This window comes from Phalacrocorax carbo, chromosome 8 (assembly GCF_963921805.1).
Source record: "Phalacrocorax carbo chromosome 8, bPhaCar2.1, whole genome shotgun sequence".
Taxonomy (NCBI): Eukaryota; Metazoa; Chordata; class Aves; order Suliformes; family Phalacrocoracidae; genus Phalacrocorax; species Phalacrocorax carbo.
This window is the reverse complement of record NC_087520.1, coordinates 30368657-30391922: the sequence shown is the minus strand read 5'-3', so window position 1 is coordinate 30391922 and position 23266 is coordinate 30368657. Positions and strand designations below refer to the sequence as shown.

At 40.6% G+C, this 23266-nt stretch overlaps 1 protein-coding gene across 4 annotated transcripts in view; it reads right to left on the bottom strand.

Annotated features, from left to right (window-relative positions):
- Positions 1–23266, bottom strand: part of ZNF423 (zinc finger protein 423) — a 234598-nt gene that overhangs the window by 86032 nt on the left and 125300 nt on the right. For all 4 annotated transcript variants that reach the window (XM_064459426.1, XM_064459429.1, XM_064459427.1 and 1 more), the window contains 2 exons: positions 11198–14421; positions 4372–4456 (listed from right to left, as the gene is read on the bottom strand). In XM_064459426.1, coding sequence (XP_064315496.1) covers positions 4372–4456; positions 11198–14421 — 3309 coding nt within the window. The remainder of the gene's footprint in view (positions 1–4371; positions 4457–11197; positions 14422–23266) is intronic.

The following is a 23266-nucleotide window of genomic DNA, read 5'->3' as shown; positions in this document are numbered from 1 at the left end:
TAAGGACAGGAGTGGCACTGGGGACGGGCTCTGCTGAGCTCAAGGAGTTGGACAGCATCTCGTGAGCCCACAAACACACTCCTCTGGGGCCAGAGGCAGGAAGGTCCTGCAGCAATCTCAGTGTTAGAGCAAAACCAGGAATCATTATTTTCCCTGTTCCAGCACTAACTGTGCCCCAGTTGAGTTTTCTGTGCATGTTTGCCAGGAGACTTTCTTAGAGAAAGGGAAAAAGAAAGGTGGGGACAGTTGTTCATCTTTTTTTGGACGTGAAATAGAATACATCCCCCATCTAACAGAGACAGGGAGAAGTACTGCTGTGTCCACTTCTCTTACCCAAAACAGCTGAGAGCCCTAGCATGGATCCGAATGCACTTTCCTTTGATACTGGGTGACTTGACTCGCTTGGAGAGCAACAAGTCTGTGGAATTTTGTGTACCTTGAAAAATATTAATTACAGCAGCTGGCCTGGCTGTGGGAACAGCATAGCTGTAAAAACCCAATAGGAAAACCCTGGGCCAAATCCTGATGTTCTCTGCGCAGGGCTCTGAGCAGGGGCTCCCTTGGCAGTGCGGGGTGGGAGAGTGCTGGGGCTTTTTTCCCCAGGGCAGCCACCATTCGCATGCCATGGGGACTCAGTGGTGGCCTCATGATGGAGATTGAAGTTCCACGGCTCCCCCAGCCACCAGGGAGAAGCTGTACTGACAGATTTCCATGCTTCTGGCTGCTTCCATGGCTGCTCAGTGCCCCCCTTAGATCCCACAGCTGCGTACCCCCATCTTCCCCTGTACCTAATAGAGACCACGCATCAGAGGCAGTGGTAGGTGGGAGATAAGGGGGAGAAGCTTTAAACATTATCAGGTCAGCGCAACAGGAGGTAAGCAAGTACAGAGGCAGCAAGAACTTCTGAAAGTTTTTGATATGGTCCTAGATGGACTCTCCAATGCTTGTATATGTTTTAAAGGGGGATCCCCTTTCTGTGGGCATGGAAATGTTTCAAAGGAGCCCCAATCAGTGCAATGTTTTAAAAAACCTCTGCTCTCTAAAAATGTTACCCCAAACCTCACCGCCCAGCTGAAAACATTTCTAAGCAGATCCCTTCCTGGCTAACCACAGTGAGGAGGTCTGTTCTGCTGCTTACAGCCCTCCTACAGGCCCCAGAGTAAAATGAAAAAAAACATCTACCATTTACCTCCTCTGGGGATGTATCCAGCCTGCTCCTTCCCCAGAGACCCTGCACAGGACCCAGTGTGTCTCTCTGTTTGTGCACAGGATATGAAAGGCTAGAGTGCAGAAGGGTAATTTTTCAAAGCGGTGTGTTGGGGTAGCACTGGAAATTCCCTGCATAATGCTTTGAAAAAAATAAACCCCCTACCTCCATGAATTATGAGTAGGGCATCCAACTCCAGACTGAGGAGCCAAGAGGTTTAAGAGGGAGTCTCAAACAACTTAACTTGATGCACTTTTTAAGAATATGATGTAAGACATAATTGAATTCTTTAATCATATAATGGACACTGATACTTAAGAGGTGCTGTTGCTATAGAACAGGGGTCCCTTTGCTGACAGGCACTTGAGCAGAAGAAAACTGTAAGCAAGTGCTTAGGATATCTAAACTTTTGATTTTGTGTTTCTCAAGTTATGAGAATAAAGTGCTGCTGAGAGGTCTTGTATTATCAAAGCCAATGTTTTTTTTACCTAAAGATTACGTGTCAAGGCTAACTTCATTGTCTTGGCTCACTTCAAATTCAAAAGAGAGATAAAAATCCCTCCCTGCAAATGCTTATCCTGCTCAAACTCTTACCTTAGATTGGTAATAATAATTCATTTTCCCCAGACAGCATCTCAATAACTATAATAAACCAGACGCCTTACTTTTAGACAGATACAAGTTCATTGAGACGAGTCCAACCCTAAGCTCCTGAGGACACATGGTCTGAAGGCAAGCTCCTCCCCACCTCACAAACACCTGTTTGTTTGCCCTGGGATCTCTGTGCCCCACTGGGATAAATAAATCCTCAGCTGTAGATCTTAAATTGACAATGAAGATATTAATAACCCTTGTGACAAAGACCTGGGCTGCAGGAACAGCTATATTAGCTTCTTTCTGTCACTGTCTATCTAGCTAGACTTGGTCTTACACAGAGAAGGGAAACGCTTGCACCCCTTATTTTATAAGTGATAAACCAGCCTGAGCAGTAAGGAAGCATGTGCCCTTCTCTCCTATGGCCTGAGTAAGGGATCAAGGCTCTCAGGAGGGCACAGGAGCAAGCCCAAGGGGCAATCCATCACTCTCCTTAATATTACTGACTTGGCACTATGCAAATTTACACCAAAAATCTGCACAGTGTTTACTGCTGGAGAAATGGTGTCTTCTAGTCTCTCCTTTCCCCATCAGTATTCCCCAGTAAAGAACAAATACCAACAACAGACTCACTGGCAACACTTGTTTGGAAGCAGTCACATGTCCTGAAGGAGAGGGGGCCCAAGCACCTTGTGAATTGAGATGACCAGAGTGGGAGGAACTTGGCCCCATATTAAAGGTTTCTATACTTCACTCTTTCCTAAACTGCACCATAAAATAAGGTGATGACTTGAACTTAATGAATGTTTTCAGTCCGTATCTCAGCAAAGCAACACAAAGACATGACACCACAATGGAATAATCATGCATTTTCTTACCATGTCCTGGTATATACAGTGTTCTAGGTGTTCACAACTGAGTCCATGTGCACCTTTGTATTTATATAGAGTTCTTCCAGGTATGTGTAATAATTTATGTACAGCTTCAAGGAAACAATAGGTACAGATTTTGCAAATAGCAGCACCACACTTTTCTCAGCCTCCTGTGTCTTCTACCACTGTTGTTTTCCAATAGCACTAATAGTGAACCTTGCAATGTCATATACATCATCAGATATTATTCCAGACAGCACTAATTTGGGGATATACCTAAATAAACTCCACATATTAGTTACTGGAAAATGAAGAAATTGCATCTTTCCAAAAGGAAAAAGAATTCCCCTCTCAAATCAATCAGAACCATAACTCAGCACTTCATAACCTTTGTATTTAAAAATCATTTATTAGCTACTGGATTACAAATCAAGTTAAACAAGAGCTAAGCTTGCCTAAGGACTTCTTTCATTCAAGCTTCTCAGAAAAAAAAATCAGGGGGGGAGCTACATGAAATCACTATGGTCCAATTAACAAATCTCACTCTTCAAGCTTGCAAACAAGAGATTACATTAACACCTCCTACAAAAGCAAAAATTTTAAAATATCTTCATCTTAACCTGCTTGACATTGATTTCAAACTCCTGCCTGGCTCTCAGATGAAAATTATTGTGACTGACATGTATATTTTTAATTTGGGGGTGGGGGTGCGAAGACTGCATCAGTCTGTATTTCTCTCTCTCTGGTACTTATGCATAATTCACTTCAAAGATAATAGGAGTTACATACATGCATTGGCAGGAGACTAGCTTCCTAAATGTAAAATTGTTCAAGGAAAACCATTATGCTTATAGGAGATAAATGCTGCATGTGAACATATGAGACACCCAGAGTGTGCTGTAGGGTTCTTGAAGGATCTTGTCCAACATATGCCTACAGTGGCATGTGTAAGTAACTCTTTTGTGGTCTTTGCATCAAAATAAACTGACCTCTTGGGCCAGCACATATATTTATAACATCTGTACAGACAGGAAAAACATTTCTTTGCGTTCATCAGAAAAGCAATGATACAGCTGCAGCAGAAATACAACCCATCAGATTATAGTAACACTTTACTACAAGCTCCTGCGATAGGCCTGTATAGAAGGAAGCAAGCACCAATTTTTAAAACACTTGTATGTCTGAAAAGTTGAAGTTTCTGAAGTCCAGAATTGTTAGAAAAAGGAGAAAAAAAACCACTGAAATAACTCTGTAAGTGTTTTGTTTTGACAATGTTCCTCAGGAATTCACCACACTTAGCTGGGAAAATGCTAGCAGTTAAATCTATTCAATGTCATGACATACAAAATTGAAACATAATTGCTCCTAAGTGGTTGACAACTGGCAAGTACTTTTTACATGGATAGAGAGAAATTTATGCTATCAAATGGAAGATACTGTCAAAAGTTTGATTTTAATATAAATGAAAATGCTACATGAAGACTCAAAAGGATAAGGAAAAAAGCTCAGCAGTAATACTTTTATAACCACATATGTAAAAAGCTTTGAAGTGAAGAATCATTACATCAAAATCATTTTCCTTGAAAGATAAAAAAAATAAATTACAGCATGAATATTAACAAGTTATTAGAATAGTGAATTCAAAGAGTAGCAAAAAACAAGCAGCCGATGAGTGGCCTAGTTTAAAGAATGTCTTACCAATCATATGGTTAGCGACATGGATTTGTATCTCTCTCTCATTCTCAAAGGTCATCTGGCACTTGATGCATTGATAGGTCTTTTTCTGTTTAATAACCAAAAAGAGATTAGAGAAAACTGCACTGTAGCATAAGGCAAGTGTGATCATGAATATAGCATGTTACGTGCTTCAACTTTCCTCCACTGAGGACTTTTCTGCTCATATATCCCCAGCAAGACACCAAGTTGGGCTGAGCTTTTCTAGGACCATAAATGTGATATCTAATTAACAGTCTGCTTTAGGAGAAGTTTTTATTTCAACTTTAAAAATTTCAAATTATAGTACTTGAAAATCTGATTGAGTACTTGAGCCATAATCAGATTGCTCGTATCATTTAACCCATTGCAGTAAAAATTCCTGCAGAGTGAAATAAAAGGCATTGAAAGGAAACTCTGTTTTCAGAAAAAGATCAACCTCTCAGAAAAGTCCATCTTTAGTTAAACTCAAAATACAGTAGGCAAAAAAGTAGTTACCTGGGAAATTGAAGGACAAAACGAAAAAATACATTTTGTAACGGTCTGCCATCAGAAATCCTGGGAAAACTGCATTACCACAAAGAATTGTTTCCTAGCACAATCTGTTGTGTATTTTCTGTCTCAAAGTCATACCAGGGAGGCTTAGCTGCAGAAGTCAGGAGGTAGTGTGAAGAGGCAATTACATGAACCATTCATTCAAATAGGGAAAACAGGGTTCGCACTCAGACAGTGGTATGTGTACTTGTGCAACATAACAGGATTAAAATCCGAGAAATCATTTGTAGAAGTTATAATGCATGTTGACAAGTCAGACTTAGCAAAAAAGTAAAACACAAATGCTAAGCTTTTTTACACTTGCAAAAGCTCTTATTTCCCAAAGCAGGAGTACAGTGCTTTAGTCTAATGTGCATGCTCATTTACTGCATGGAAATATGCTATCTAAATAGACATCTTTTGACGTGCAGTTTAGAAGAATTGGGCCTTTCGTGCCTACTTCTTCCTAGAGAATAACTCCTACTGCAACACTTGCCACCAGGCATGAGCATGAGCATGCGGTCTATATCCTTACAGCTCAAGTTGATGGCAGCAGAACATATGTGAAATCCCTGCATGCTGGCCACAAGCTCAGTTAGCTGAGGAATGGATGAGAAACCCAAGCCATTAGCACTGAGAAACTCAATTCAGTAAATGACAACCTCTTAACTTTTTTGAAGCAAAATATTTTGTGGGTATTTTTTGTGCACTTTTAGATGCACATTATTTTTTCTTACAGCCTCCACCCCACACCTAGGTCTAGAATCCCATTTTTAGGATAGCAGTAGTAAGTCAGAAGAGTTGAGTAAAACAGAGGAGTTGCTGTCACTCCCTCTGCACATGGGATCCAATTTCCTTCAGCACCTGCTGAGGAAAGAACAAATTAGGTGCTGCCAAGAGCTTCTTAACTACTTGCCATGTCATCAATGGCAACAAGTTAGCCTGCTGGAGGTTAATGAACATGCTGTAATACCATAATAACAAATGCACCAGTCTATGGATGTTAAGCGTATTCCATGAATTCTGGACACAGTATGTGTTTGCACATAGGCAGGGTTTTCTAGGTAAAAATAACAATGGGTGATTAACATAATAATAGGAAGAAAGCTATACTCCTTTGGCCAAAACCTGACACAGCCAACCATATAAAAGCAAATTGTTTGGACTGGCTAGTTATCCCTAGGCAGCTCAAGAAAGTATCCTCCTGGAGTCCATTTGGAAATCAAAGCTGTTAATGGAAAAGCAGCTGGATTTCTGCAGCACTCTTTCTTGGGAATCTATTCCAGCAAATGAGCACAGCACACATACGTACACATGTCCTCTCAAACGCACTGGCATACACATGCTGAGGAGTCTTAACTTTAAAAACAAAACAAAAGAAACGTAAAAAACCTTGGAAGAGAAAAATGGGATTGGGCGGTGAATGAATCATGCTCACATTTAAAACTTGAAACCTTCCTCTTTAAAACTTCAAAGCTGACTAAGTTCTGTGCCTTGTTCAACACTTACCTCTGTTATGAGGGTTCCCTAAGTAACTAACTAAAAAAGACAATATTTCAGCTCAACTCTATTGCAAACCTTTAAAGTTATATTAAACACAGACAAATCATTCATTTTTAATTGATTTCGGTGCTTCTGAAAGTTACTTACTAACAGATCTGGAGACAGGATATATTTGTTTATCCACAGACCCAGCGCAAAGTGCTCCACACCTTTTCACAAACTTATAAAACACTCTGCTTGGCATGACCACCCCTCAGAGAAGATGGCAGATTTCAGACTTCCTCTGAGTATTATCTTTACCCTCAGCTGAGATGCATGCAAAAGAGCAGCTTAACTGAGGCAACAGCTCTTGTGATAGGGTACCCCACTTAATATGGAGTGAGGTTAATAAAAGGGCCTCATATGGCCCATGAAATAACTATACCTAGATTAGCACCCAAATGATTTGCAAGAGATGGAAGAAGTTATTTTTTGGCTCATTAATTCTTTTTAAAAGGATGTCACAAAACCAGACTTCCATTCTCTGTAAATAGGGAGCACTGTTTTTAATACAAGGTTGTGATACTTGCAGTACCAAATTTGATCTTCTACTACCATTTTTGTGGGTATCATAGCTTCCTGAACATTATTATGAGTCAGTCATCTCTTTTTAAAGTTTTGTCTTCACAAGTGTTGACAACAAGGGCGCCCAGACTCTGAGGAGCTAACAGAGTCTAGGTAATGGCATCTAGGTAATATAAGAGACCAGATGAGCAGGCCTTCAGCTGAGAGCTCAATCCCCATTAAGTCAAGATATTTAATTCTAATCTTGGCACAAAATAGTAATAATAACAACAGAGGGTTCTGGTTTCTTTTCTGAAGTAACTGTTGTTCCTATGGATTTTTCAGACTGTCCTCCTTTAAATCTGGAAATGGTTTCCGGTGTTCTACAAAGAAAATATTCCTCCATTCAAGTGGGTTTACAAAGGAAGAGAAGGGGTGTGGGTAAGAACAAAGAGCAGGAATTGAGTCCAAGAAAGTGTGCAGGAGAAAAGGACCTGACTAAAGGAGCACCACAGGGTTCATTCTTCCAACTTTCTATGCCACCTCCTTTGCTTCTTCAGTCCAAATAACCTAGGTGGGCTAAAAATAGTAACACCATTCAAGATGGAAATTTAATTGAAGTCTAAGCATTTGCCATTGTCATGTTAAACAAGCATTGTTCATGATGACTATGGTACAAAATAAGGATAAATCTGTGTAGGAGAAAGATCAGCTTAAAATGTGACTGATTCCAGTATTACAAGGGACAATGAGAAATCTTAATTCTAAACAACTAGTTATGTTTCTGAAGACATGCACATTCCTCTAGAAGACATCATAAAAGGAATTAATAAAATGTATTCAAAACTGAAGCTCCTATGCACAGAAATATTTTCAGAAAAACATGAAAGCTTTACCTCTGATGCAATCATATTAAAATTTAAAAAGGTCTTGAGATGTACATGTGCCAGATACTGGAATGGTACCTCCCCTTGTGACGCTCATCTGAAAAAAAATCTTTTAGTCCTATCCAAATAGAATAGCTCATGTAAAACTATAAGAATCAAACACAAATTGATGTTAGGGCAATCTTTTACAACTAAGGTGTATATTTTATTTTTCCCCCTAGTGATGTTTCTTATGGAAGACCATTGACTTGACTCAAAATTTCTTAATGACAAATCCTCCAGTGTAGGTGTTGTCATGTACAGAAGGCAGAAACTTTGTCTGTCTGGAAATCTATCTTTGTTGACCATCATGATTGGATCCTAGTCAGACATCCCAGAAACAAAGGTGATCAATTCACAGATATTTCTTCCTGGTTGTTTGCCATACTAAAATATAAGTGAGGAAGACAGGATACAGCAGCATTTTCATGGGTTATGTGCTTTCTTTCATTCTCATGGGTATAAAAAAACCAACCAAACAAAAAAAACCAAAACCCCAAAACCCAAAAAACAAAACACCAAACTGCCAAGCAATTCTGAGTGCTTTGTGATGCCTATCTAGCTGTCTCTAACTGATTTTCAGGACAAAGCCTCCACAAATTCAATAGTAAAAATCCCAAACAAAATATAACAAAATATCCATACTCCCTTTGTGGTGCTATACCCGTGTGCATATATACACAATTAAATACATACAGTAAAAAGGAACTGTTCTTCTTCTGCTCGATCTTTTTTTCTTCCCAAATATTTTTGGTTTTATTCATCAACAGGTAATATTTATTTTCTTCCTTTCTTTCACTTTGGAGCTAAATTTCATTTAAGTTTTTTTTTCTTTTAATTTCTTTAGGCTTCCATGCTCAATTCAATTCAAGAATTATCACTGCTGGTGGAGAGATTTCCAACTTTGAAAGAAATTATGAATTTTGTATGTCATCATCATCTTTTCCATTTGCTTGGACTTCATTCTGCTTATTCTTATTTACTCTGAAATATATACCCACTACTTAAAATCTAATCTCCCTATATTTTCTTTCTGACTGTACCTTGTCCTAATCGTCAACTGCTTTACTGTTTAAGAAGGAAAAATCAATAAGGTGTTTAAATAAGAAACTTAGAAATACTTAAGAATTGGAGAGAGGCAGCTCTTCTCTAGCCAAATACAGATTACTCTACATGCATTGTGCACCTAAGATTGCTCCAGTAAAACAGTATTTTACCTGTGTGCAGCATGCTAACAAGATGACAAGAGAGATCATGTTCAACTTGCTTAGCAAGTTGATACATCCATTCCTGGGATGCATGCCATAAATATCTCTGATATTATATGTGCAGGCCATAGACACCTGTTGAAGCTACCATTTGCCATCAGCAAAAATGCTGATTTTTCATTATCTTCTTCAAAGGAACTAAGACCTTTCCTCTTGGGATGAAATTCAAAGCATTTACCTTATTGAGGAACTTAAAACTCTCCCCTGGGAGAACAAGTATGGAAGCTGTCACAGAACAGAAGGAGTTAAAGCAAGAAATATGAGCAGAAAATCGCAAGGTATTCTGCTTCCGATAGTCAATACGAAAGAAAAGGTAATACTTTAGGCTACAGGCACAGCCATATGAAGTAAGTATTAGTCCTACCTAAGAGAACAGAGTTTTAAAGAATTTAGAAGGAAATAAAGGACTGAGAAGGAGGAAGGAGAATGACTATCCAGAGCCCCAGCTGAACTCTCAAAAGGTATCACACCAAAGGAGGGATATTTCCTTTCCTCATTCTTCTGCAGAATTAGATGTGTGTGTCTGGAGGCTTAGTCACACATTCACCACACCCAGAGGGAACAATATCCAGTTGTTTTACTAAAAAAGCAAAAAAGAAAAAAAAAAAACTTTGTGGGATTCACTCAGAAGCCTTGAACAGGGCACTGAGAGCAGTAGGTGCTGGGGCAGGCAGTGCCGTGCTCCAGGCTGGCCATGCACAGCCCAGCTCAGCTGGATGCTGCTGCCCTGCATGTCCCGGTGCTCAGTCGGAGCTAACAAGTCCTGCTGGGGACACAGCCTGTACCAGCTCTACTGGAGGCATCTCAGTCCGCATCTTCAGGGTGTACTTAGGGTCTTCTCTTACTTACTGAGCCTCTGGTGTTCTAGTTGAATGATAGTTTCAGGGTCTTTTAATGCAGTAAGATGAGTTTGTGGGTGCTTTAATTAGCAAATTGACATAAACAGGCATCTACAGCTGGAATTATTCATTAAAAGTTAGGTGCCTAATTTCCTTAGATACTTTTGAAAATCTCACCCCATCATGTTTAATTAAAAATGTCAGATGATATCAATACTCAGATGTGTCTGCTGTTGGTCTCCCAAGAAGATTTCCAAAATCTACTTCTCATTCCATCTGTTCCTGATAGAAGAAGGACTGACTTGGCCCATTCTTGAACCAAAACGTCAACAAATAATTTTAAAAGACATATAAACTGCAAATGATATTAATCTCCTGAGTAGGCTTCTGAAACCTTACCTGGATCTGCATGTTCCCAAGTATCTTGTAAGCTAAGAAATGGGAAAGCAGGCTATCCGCAAATGTTAAGGAAAGCACACTTACATGTAATCTGCATTAGACAACAATTCCCAGATTTGCTAAGAAAACTGCTTATCTTACAGAAGGGCCATGTAGCAGATCCTTTTGAAATCATACCCACATGCACAGACACACACATATGCACACAGACATCAAAGTAGCCTCACAACACCCACTCTGACAGACATCCATAAGGACAAGCTCTTTAGTACAGAAATTTGTTATGGTGAGAATTTGGGGGGTTGGGTGGAATTCACTACATTTTTCTTCAAAAGTTCCTTTATCCTCTTACTCGTATTTAGTTCCCTGGTAAGAAATAATCTCACTCCTCAAGCATGCCAGATTAGATTTTTTTCTTTGTTTTGGGTACTCAGCACCTCCTTTTTTCATGGAAGCACCCCAGCTTTTCCAGATGTGCCAGTTCAGTAGCATCAGAATTCATGGACAAACTCAATCTCCACCATTCAAGTGTCTCAGCTGTCTGTTTGTAAATCTAGGGCAGTTTTATGATGAAAAAATCTGATGTGCTGCCACTAGGAATCTAGGAACCAGCAAGGCTGAGCAACACCTAATTTTTCTATATGCGTTACACTAGCTTTCCTCCCATTTTGTTGGGTTTTTTTAGTTGCACAAGTTATTTTATAAAGTGACACTTTAAAAAAAGCATCAGATCAGTTCTCAGTTGCACTGAAGGTCTACATCCTATCCCTCAGACATTTGAAAGTTCATCTGTACTTACTCTGGGAACAGGGGATGTCTGGGTACCTTTCCTTTGGCTGCTAGTCTCAGGTGTCAGGTCTCGGTGATCTACCTGAACGTGGCTCTCTAGGTCTTCAGCACTTTCAAATTTGACACTACACTCTGGACACCTCAGACTGCCGCATGGTCTCTCATTCACCTCCTGTGGAGTCAAGCCCGAAGACTGTCCATTGGTGCTCCTGGTCATGCATCCAGCACACAGGCCATAGGGAAGGCCATTCACATCCAACTTTACCAAGTCCTGCTTATTCCGGAACTCCTTCAAGCACAATGCACACTTGTAGAGTTTTTGCAAGGCCTGGCCATTGGGCGACGAGGTTGCAGAGCTTCCTGCCAATTTCTGCATATGGAACGTCCCATGAATTTTCAGCTCAAGGGTAGAGGTGACTGTCTGCATGCAGACAACACAGCGAAACCCAGTGAGGGAGTTTCTGAGATCTGGATGCATCTGGCAATGCTCAATAAATTCCTCCTCACTCTGCAGTGGCATTTTGCAGATCCGACATGTCCCTGTATCCAAACTCTTGCTGTGAGTTACTTTGTGCTCCGTCAGGGTCAGAAGTGATGGGAAGCGTTCCCCACAAATGGGGCACATGTAGTGCTTAGCTGGGCCTCGATGGGTCTGCATGTGCTCTCTCAGGCCATTTTCTGAGAAAAAGGTCCTTGAACAGATATTACACTTGTGGCTACCTTTGATGAATTCTGCTTTCTTCCTGGAACAGTCATCCTCCCCAGGTCTGATGTTATGATCTCTCAGACGATGGTTCTGCAAGAGGACCTCCATAGTGTAGGCAGCCCCACAAATGTCACAGCCATACATGGGCTCAGAAGCATCTACATCATCCTCACTGGCTTCATGACTGTTGGAAGTATCTGGATTCTTCATTAACATGTTCTGGATATCTGCCCCTTCTGTCTTCTTATTTGTTGGGGTCATGCCATTAGCTGTACCATTCTCAGCACTAGCATCAAAAACACAGTGTTTTTCCCGCAAGTGCTTTTCAAGCAAGATGATGGCATGAAAAGCTTTGCTACAAAACTTGCAGTTGTATTTTTTGCTGTGGGTTGTGATGTGGCACTGCAGTTCTACCTCTGTGCTAAATGTCTCACCACAGAAGATGCATTTGTGAGACTTTGACGGATTCCCCAAGTGACTATGCTTCACGTGGATCTGGAGATCCACCTCCTTTCTAAAATCCCAGTTACAGGCTGTGCAACGATACATCTTCTTTTCATTGCTATGCTTGACTGCCAGATGCACTTGGATAGATACCTTGGAATCAAAAACTTCTTGGCAAAGGGTGCAGTGATACAACACAAAAGTATGCATGTCCAACAAATGCTTCTGCAAATCATCCACCGAAGAAAACTGTTTGTCACAGCTCTCACATACATAATGAGTTGAAGTTGTCATGTAATGTACAGTGAGATGTTGCAGAAGAGACTCCTGGGAATCAAAGTCTTCTTTACACTGAGGGCAAGACTGTTTCCTCAACAGCAATTCCAAATGCAGCTTTAAATGAGTTTGAAAGCTTTCAAAATTTGAGAACTTTAGATCACACTGATTACATGGGTATTCACCATTAGACACTGAGTTTACACTAGCAGAAAGCCGTTGCCTTTTAGGGGAAGAGACTTCAACATCAGAAGAAACTGGACTCTGCTCTGCTTTTGACTTCTTATTGTGTGCCAGAGGAATGTTCTTGTGGTTTTCTTTAATATGCTTTGTAAGCTTCAGGATGGAGCCAAAAATGGGGGAGTTTGTGCAATAAGGGCATGAATAAACTTCCATAAAAGACTGTGTTGGCTGAATGACAGGGGAATCCAATTTTGAATTTCCTACATTGCAGTGACTCTGCTGAATATGCTCAGTCAAGGTTGCTTCAGTCAGAAAGCCCATGGAGCACTGGTTACAGAAGAAAGCGTTGTTGCCATCTTGAGGGGTAGCATTTGGGCCACAGTGAGTTATACGGATGTGTTCTTGTAAGCTATTGATATCTGCAAACATCTCCGGGCAGTAGTTACAATGAAAGGCAGAAATGTTGCTAAACTGCATCATGGGATAGGCATGGTTTTTGTGCATCTTCCTCACGTGTTCATTCAAATTGTACAGTGTAGGCATGGAATCAAGGCAGATCTGGCACGTGTGGCTTTGCTGAGGTTTGTCTGCATGAATGGTCTTCAGGTGGATCTCCAGAACAGCAAGGCTGTTGAAGTCACGCTTTGAGCAGTACGGGCAGCTGTAAGTAACTTTAGACCAGTTCTGGCCTTCCTCTCTGTCCACAGACCTGATTTTCTTTTGTCCTCTCAAAGGCTTTAAGGTCGAATCTGGGGTGGAACCTCTTTCCACCGATGCACTGGAGTCAGGTGTTGCGCTGCTCATGGATGCTACACTCCCCAAGACTGGGTCAGGGCTGATGCTGTGATTGCTGGAGTCAGGTTGTCTGTGGCTGTCCAAGTGGCAATAGACTTCCTCCACTGAAGAAAACTGCTCTGGGCACATAGGGCACTTGTGTTTTTTGTTGGCATGGGCTTGATGAATGTGTGAGAGCAGTGAGTTTTCATCTGCAAATACTTCAGGGCAATGAATACACTGCAAATCTGCCTTCTCGGAAAGCTGTGGGTGGCGTGTCATTACGTGCTTCTCCAAGTCTTCAGTCTGACTGAATGTCTCTTCACAGTAATCACACATAAAATCGTCCTTCTTCACCTCTTTCTCAGTCTTTGCCATATGTTCCTTGTTCTTTTTATGAGCTTGCATGTGACTCTGCAATGAGCTGGTAGATGAAAACCCACGTTTACACACAGTACACTTGAACGGTTTGCTGGAGCTGTGGGTTTTCAGGTGAATTTTGAGGTGGTCGCTGCGAGAGAATGCAGCTTCGCATTCATGGCAATGGTACTTTTTATCCCCTGTGTGAAGCTTTATGTGGCGATCCCTACTTCTTTTGTGCTTAAAAAGCCGGCTACAGTAGGTACATTTGAAAGGTAGTTTGTCACTGTGGATCTGCTCATGCCTTTTAAGGTAGCTCAGGCGAATGAAGGACTTATCACAGAACTGACAGGGATACGGCAGGCCGGTCCCCCCTTCCTCCTCCCCGATGCCGAGATCACACCCATCTCCTATCATCTGAGTGGGTGATGCAACATCTTTGCTGGAGGGAGATGAAGCCACCCAGGAGAGTTGTGGGTCGTCATCACCATCTGTAATGGGAAAGCAGAAAGGAGATTAAAAACAATTCCCAGTGCATCTGTGAAATAAGGACAAAGCTCTCAACAACACTATAGGCTTCTGCTACTACAGCGTTAAAAAAAAAAAACAAACCAAACAACTGGAAAAAATCTCTCTTGAATTTCAGAGGAGGTTTGAGAAAGAGAAATTAAAAAAATATTTGTATGTATAATTCACAAATATGCCAACATATAGTATTAATAAAAAAGCAATTTTCTTTATCAGGTTTAACACCTGCTCAATGTACTGTAAAGCAATAAACAATGAATAAAGAAAGCAAAACACAATGTGTCATGAAGCAATTCAAACATTTTGAAAAGCTACAGTGTTAAGTGATCACCTGTGATTTTGTGGGTCTTTTTAACTGCTACATCAAGATTATTTTAAGTAATGTCTCTATTAAAGAAAATCCTTCAGTTCTGTGTCAAAACTGTAATAGAATGAAAGGCTGCTCAAAAGCAGAGTCGAACACCCAGGTGAAATAAAAGCATCAGATTTGAGACAGCTCGTGAAATTCAGAGAAGAGATCTGCACCATTACCACATTCGTTCGTACAAAAGGTAGTGTTGCCTGCTTGGTACAAAACCAAACAAACTTAAAAAGCCCAGAAAATCACCATTGGAGATCTCAAGACATCACAAAAGAATCAACTTCAGGATAAACCAACAATGGCCCAGCCTCTGTTTTAATAACTATTTCCTTTGCTCAATATGAGGCTTTGGAAAATATTTTATAATTTGATATTACAGTAAAGAAACACAGCACCAACTCTAGCAGCAAAACAGTCATTTTAGGAAAAATACATAAAACGTTGGCAGCTTTTATAAACAGAATTGTTAACAAGAAACAGAAGAGAGCGAGTTCAAATATCCTAATTCCAATAAATGCAGAGATGCTGAGGAAAGCAAAAATGCCGCTAGTCCGATATAGAACTGAACCACGGAATGAAGCAAAAATAAAATTCATGTAAATGAGGGAAGGCACTGCCCACATATAGATTTGGAGATTCAAAAAAGGAACCGGTTCTCCAGATACATTGTCCTTTAAAACATTTAATATTCCTACTTCAGCTCTTACTAAAACAAACCAATAAAAAAAATCACCAACTGTGCATGTAGGCTGCCACACGTACACTCCTCGTGCCTGCCAACTACAGAGTCACCAGGCAGAGAAGAGCACATGTACGGCAGAGAAGCTCTCAAAGAAAGGCACAGCTAATGAGGATATCACCACCGTAAGGCGCTAGCTCCTGTGGCACTGTTTCTTTTGCAAAGACCTTCCTTTTCATCCCAGGAAAAGAGAGTGGAGCTACCTTGGACAAACCAAACTAAGCATGCCAATCAACTTTTCCGGCACAACGAGGCTGCCTGTTTTCCAGGACATGCAGTTTGTGCGCCCGCTCCCCTCATCCTGTGCCCCCCACGGAGCTCCACTCCCCTGTTGAACTAAACCTCCTGCTCCAGAGCGAGGCTGGACACCAAGAATGTGCTTCCTCCTGCTCCCGAAACGCACCCTGGCTCTAAGCAAGTAGCCACGTTTCAAAGATGCTCAAGGTCTTTGTGCTCAACTAACTCCTCTGAGCCTGGCTGAGCTTGAACCAAAAGTACAGGCAACGAGCCCCTGATTTTTACATGAACTGTTCTCAGGCTTCATTCTCCCAACTGTGAACCAGTCTGTCTCTGCGGCTGCAACAAAGCCTCATGTTCCCAATTTAAGCCACCTCTGCCCCCTGCCCTGCTGCCAGCACAGCTTTGCTCTGCCCCCGGGGAGCCCCTGTCACCCCGCCTGCTCTGTCCTCCCAGCTCTGCCGCCAGCCGCATCCAGGGCTCCGTCCCCATGGACCTGCAGCCACAGGCCATCGGAGGGAAGGAGGCAGCTGGCTGCCAGCGCCTGGATTAGGGGCCCTGGGGAGGTGCTGGTAGCTCAGGGCTGGCTAATTCCCTCCTCTCGCCAGCTGGGCTCCTCCAGGGGAAAGGAGACAAAGGGGAGCAAGAGGGGGGTGCTGGGCCTGAACTAGGGCAGCACATGTTGCATTTGCTACTGCTACTGCTGTCTACCAGGGGAAAAAAGAAGAAAAACAACAACAGGAAAAAAAGCACACCGCCATTGTGTTACTTTCTACTTTGGCTTACTGGCTGTAATTAAAACAATTTAAAATATCACCTTGCCAGAAACTATTATAAAAATACATGTATTTTAAATATCTTCCCTGTTGCAGCCAGTCTACTCATGCCTTGTGCTGGCCTGTGGCACACAGAGGAAGGACTGTCTGGGGAGAACTCTGAGCACTTAAAACGGCTCCAGTGAATAAAGCTTCATCGTTCAGCTTTGAAACTTCAGATGCAATGGGCCAAATCCAGTGGTAACACAGGTTGGGCCAATTGCTTTAACTTTGTTGCATCCATATGTGCGTATGCCAACCATTACATTGCCCCACCACACAAACTGCACAAATCTTTTAGAAAGTCTCCTTCTCCTCTGAAACAAACCCATCTACCTCAAAATGCACTCTAACATTCAAATAGGGCCAGTTTCCCTCCAGCTGCTGCTCTTCAAACATATTGGGCTATTCAGAAAACAAAATCAAAGAAAGCTGGTATTACTTCGTGAGTGATGCACAAAGACATTGTTGTGCTAATAAAATTTGGATTCAAAAAAATTAACATTTCTCAGATTGAAAAGCTGGGTTTTAATAAAAATGGAAGGATTTACATAGACAGTTGAAAGCAAAGATTGTCGTCTTTTGTTAGCTTGATTTAGACCTTTCAGCGAGTTTCATGTTTAACTTCTAGATTCTTTTTATTGCACTGTTTTCCCATACTTTTACAAATTAAAAAGAATAAGGAAACTTTAAGCGCAAGGAACAACCTATCTTGACTTCCTTACAAACAAGATACTAAATTACTAGAGGCCTAAACTGAAGAAATTAGGGAAAACTCATTATCATTAATGTCTTTATGGAATGAAAAAGAGCCCTGTTAATTTTAACTTGCCATATTGAATTGAAGAAAAGACTTATAATGAACTGAGAAGGAAATTCTAAGGTATTTTACCAGAGTAATATTTTAGTGGGAAGATATATATTAGATGTGGTATACATGTCTGGCAATGATGGTTAGAATAATAATTCTACATTAATGCAATCAAAGGAATGTAGCAGAATGAGAAAAATCACTTTCAAAAAGGAGATTAAAGTCATTAAAAATGGCTAATCCTGCAAAGTGGGACTGTTCTAAAACAGAGAATCACATGGCTGGTGCAAGGCTTTTGTCATTTGTGCATAAGAGAATCAAAACAAGTATTAAAAGGGTAAGAAAATTGAATAAAAAGTTTAATTAGGAAAAAAAGAGCATTAAGGAAGCCTCAGAACGTCAGTAGTCCTCAGTATATATGTGTCACAAAGCTTAAAGGGCCAAACTTGACAATCAATCTAAAAGTGGTACAGTAATTTAGCAACTTAATGTTCAGCACGTTTATGGGACTGCAAGCATTTATCATCATCACAGAGGAGCTAATTCCAGCCTCAATGTATTGAATAAATGTATTTTTCCTTCTAATAAGAGCAATTTGGCCAAACTGCAATATAAATCATACTTCATTCTCTGTTTATCTTTCAGATAACATAAACCAAGCTCAGAAATATACTCATGAAGCTAAAACAATAAAATGAAGTCTTAAAAAAACGTGATGTCTCTTAGAAAGGAGACAAACAGCACATCACAGATTGCAGCACTGAGTAACCATCACTGTTGTCTCAGCATATGCTGATGACATTGATATATATTTATTATTTCAAAGTTATTTTGCTAATAGAAATAAAATTGACCAGACAAAATTTCACAGTCCCTGCAAACACTTTACCCCATCTCCCTGCTCAAAGCTAGCTGAAACGTTACTCTCCTGCCGGAGTTTAAGTCGAGACGCATTTGGAGCGGTTACAGAGGGACAGGCTTGCTCAGCTGCCCGGTCACCCGTGCAGCCCCAGCCTTGGGGTCAGCATTTGTGGGCAGGGGCTGCACAAACCCCAGCTACCCCCAGCCAGCTGCTTTTTCACTTAAGAACAAAAGGTATGCATAGAGATCCCATTTGCTGGCCTGGACCTGAAGTTCACCCTTGCCTAAACCCTCTTGTTTACCAATGTAGAGCACCATCAAGTTCCCTTCCAGTGAAAAATCTCCATACTCTCTCCCTTACATATGGAGGTTTTGGGTGGCTCTTCCACAGGGCCTCCATACATCCCCCCACACTGCAGGCACATTTCAGTATGGTCAGCATGGTATGGAAGGCCAGTTTATTCCAGCTGGTTTGGGTGCAAACAGCAGCACAGACTGACAAACACGGGGCTCAGAAGAGGCCATACAGCCTGCCCAGGCATCAACAAAATACCCAGGGTTTGGCCAAAGAGGCAACTTCAAGTATCCCCACCTGAGCCCAGAAGGCATCTCCATACAGGACAATAAACTGAGGAAATTAGATTTGGAAGGTGCTCTTACTCTACTGGGTTTATTGCTCTAGCACAGAGCTAGTGCACAAGAGAAATAGTTAAATTAACAAAAACAAAAACCAAAAGTCAATTGTTGAGGAAAGGATTGCTGTTTGATTTAAGTTCAGACTCCTGGTTCTCTCCCAGCCTCTCCGTGGCACACAAGTTAAAAATGGTTAAAGCATGCAAATTGCTTTAGGCTATTGAGAGTTGATGGAATTCTAGCACCCAAAAAAGTAAGTTACTTTTGAAAACAAGCTTGGCATCATAAGACACACTTCTGAACTCTGTTTCAGTTCCTCATCTCCATAATAGAAAAAAAGCCATCTGCTCCTCAAGGGCAAATTGTAGGGCTTACTTCTGTATAGCTGTGAAACCCTGAGACATCCTCCAATGAAAGGCCTGATAGAAATGCTATCAACTTCAAAAATTATTATAATCACAGATACTTAACTATGAGAATGCAACACAGAGATTGAGGACTGAGAAATCTTCAGTACTGGTTACAGCAAATTCTTCATTGCTGCACTATGTATTAAAGCCCAGGATAAATCATTACAATGGATTATAGTAAGAACCTCACAGAGCATACGCTGCTCATTTGCATTGCAGTGCTGGTGTGAAACAATGCAAATGAAGTTTACACAGCAAATGTTTTAAGTTTCAATATTTTCTGTGCACTGTGATAGCTTTTTATTTTTTTTTTTTTGTTGGAGTGTTTAGCCCCATTTTCCTGCACATTTCCCACACAGTTATAACAAAGTAAATAATAAAAAATATCATCAACATTCCAAACCTAATTTTCTATGCATATATTAGCTTCACTGGACATTCATTTTCAATGTGTCACAGATGGCAACAGTGGACTGCGTACCACCAGCTCTTGAAAGCTGACACTGCACCTATCTCTGAAGGGTATTGTAACTGCTGGGCTGTGACTGAAACCCAGCATTAATGTGCACTCAAACACATTTCACCAAACAATGGAAAAAAGGTTTCTACAACTTATTTCTAATTATCACTATAAAAATGTCATGCAACTGTCTCCCAAAACTGCCTTAACCAAGGCACTAAGGAGGGGCCCTGGGAAGTCCAGGCTGCTCTGAAGAACTCTATATGCAGCCTCATACTTCAGCAACATTAGCTTCTTCACAAAACAGTCTTCATAGTTCTTTATCTTAAGGCACTTTGCCATTTTTAAAGTATATATATAAAAATATATATATAAAGTGTTCAAAGCAAACCTAAAATTGGATAAAAAACTAAGAGGTGCTAATATAAGTGGCACCACAGACTGTGCTTTCATTATTATCTGTGACTTGAGAAAAATGCAATTGTACCTAATTATATGCTTATGTGGCAAGCATTTTTGATGGACTAAAATACCAACAGTTAGTGACTTTTTTTCCAACTTCTCAGCTTTGCACTGCAATATATTTTCAAGTGAAGTGAAAAAGACAGACAGACGTCTGGCTCAATGGAAAGTATATATAATGTAATTTTTTTTCTCATGCAGAGTAGCTTGGTATTTAGAATACAAAATCAGCACAAGATGTAGTACAGAATTTCAAACATGAAACTTGCTGGATGTCTGCTGCAGATAAACTGTTACATAAAGACAGTTTAAACCTCACTGTCTTTGTTTAAACCTTTCTGGAGTGATCAAAGATACATCTAATCAGTCTTTTTTTCTGCTGCAAGTTAAAAGTATGCACAAAGATGTCTATTGAAGCTTAGTTGATACAGAGAAACTTTCTCAGCCAGAGTAACACATGCCTGAGCCCTTGTCTCCCATTAGCAGAGATATCAGGACTCAGTAATGACCATCAATAAGATGATATGTAATTCTGTACAGATGATAAAATCAGAAAGTTATTTTTAATATTATTTTTTTCTTATGTCAAACAGTCAGTATTTTGCTGGTAACAAAAAATTAACATATCATTAAATAAGTTCTGTCATACTTCAATAAATGGCACAATAAGGGACGGAGGAGAAAGTTTTATGTTAGATTTAGGAATAAACTAAATGCTTTCAGAGTTGAATCACTGTTTTTCTGTACTCCCTTTGGAAAAGCAGCAGATACTACATTCTGCTGTGCATCATGGACTTGGGACTGAAAACAGCTGCACTCTAATTACATGTAAAGTGTACCAAAACATTCCTTTTATCACAGACTGTAAATCTGTTAGCATCTGTCTCTCCTTTGTTTCTTCCAAAAGATACAAGCTTGTTTCTACATTTTTCTCACCTGTAGCGGTGATTAAAATTCATTATAAATGAAAGGAGTGAACACTAAAACAAGTTCCTCTGTGTACAGTTCTAAACTCAAATTAGAAACAGCTGTTTGCTAATTCATGCAGTGATGTTTTGTCGTGCTTTCTGAATCAATAATTACTCACCCTATTTCTACCAAAATGTTAGGATAATACATATATTTTGCTTAGCAATTTGCTCTTCAGAAATGTTCAAATGCATATTCAGGCTTTTTAAGCAAGATTAGAAGATCATACCAGCAAAATCATCAATGAATTAACAGAAAGATGTTAATAGCTTGCTGCTCATGTTTACCCTGCTACCTAGAGGGGCCTCTGCCATTCTTGCCTGCTTTGATACCTACACAGCATTTAGCAAGAAGGCATGTTGTAAGAAAGATGTAAACGAACAAAACTGTATATCAGGTCACATGTACACCTCCCAGATGCAATAGTCACACTGAGAAAATACTCTAAAATGAGAGTTTCAGCTATGACATGTACAACTTTCAAACATAAGGAATGACAAAGCCCTGAGGAAAATAATCCTAGTAGAATAATTATTACTTATAATAATTAATTACAAAATTAGTTATAATAAATGGTAATACTTATGCCAATTGTTTGTAATATTTTCTTGTATTACGTTAGCCAGAACACAAACTTGATATGACCTTATTGGCCTTACACTCACACAATTATATTTTGCACTTCTTGCTACTTGATGTCAACATTTATCATGGTTTCAGCACTTGATTATGCGTTAAAAGCTTTGCCTGCTTTGTTTTTTACCTAAACCTAAGGATACAAGGGGGTAGGTTGCAATGTTTTGAGCAGACCCCATGGCAGATTTGCAGAGCCTGCCCTCGCCACAGCAGGACTGGGGCCACCTCTGGCCCCTACACTGCCCCCTTTGCAAAGCCAAAGATCCAGCCTAGGGCAGTGGAAGAGCATCAGCCTCCATAAAGCTCTCTGCAATACAGACAAGGAAAGTCCTTTTTTCATCTATACATAAAGATGTTTTCCCTTCCTCATGTTTTGTTACTGTTAGCAGGGAGGGTGCTTCCCATACAGCGCAAACCCGGGCATCAAGACTTGAACCACTCACGGGGATGTGGACAGCAGAAGAGCCTTTCTGGTAAGATGAAATGCATGAGATTAATTTCCTAGATTTATGATTTCCTCCCTCCCATTTGATCGGGCACCTCTCAAATACAGCAGGCACCTGTTCTCAGGCTATTTTGCCAAGTACCCTCAGGCACGTGCGGTCAGGCAGACTCGGCTCAAGCTCCTTCCCTCAGTTCCTGCTTATAACTGAGCATCAGAAATACAGACTAGCTGCTGTTTGGAGAAACTTAATGAATACAGAAGCCGAAATTAAGAAAAGACAGACTTTTCTCCATGAACTTACCAGATCAGTGTGATTTAATTTAATGCTTTACTGTGTTCATTTTCATGTTTCTGAATTGTACTTTCAAGGGAAGATGAAGTCATCAATTACAATCCATTTAGCTCATTCATAAAATTTATTTAAGGGTCATATCCTGCACGGTGAACAGGGAGGCCTGGAAGTCAGCGCTGACAAGGACAGGCAGCATTTTCCCACAGGATAGCCAGCTTGTGCAGAATCAAGTCAGAGCTTGTTTTGACGGCATAGGCAGCAGTCTGGAGGAGCAAGTCCCTTTAAAACTGGGGCAGTGGCAAACTAGGACAAAGAGAGTTTTGCCAAGACCTCTCCAATAAGCTGCTGTTATTGCTAAGACAAAGGCATATCTGCTTCTGTGCTGTCTGTTGCAGACAATATTAGAGTGGTGTTTCCATTTCTGCAGAGCTCTGTTTCAACTCTTCAGCCATGTATCAACTCAGAGCCAAAAGAACCACTAAAAGGGGAGAAAACTGGGACCAGACACCACAAATGTTCTGTGCCTTCTGGTTGGGGTCACCAAAAGTGATTGTATGGCTAGGATGGCTTTCTATGATGAGATCTTCAAATGATGCTATGCAGTGACCTGACCTCTAGGAAAATGAGTTTGCAGTCCCTGTCTTTAACATATGAAAAGTACTTCCAAATAAGTATTT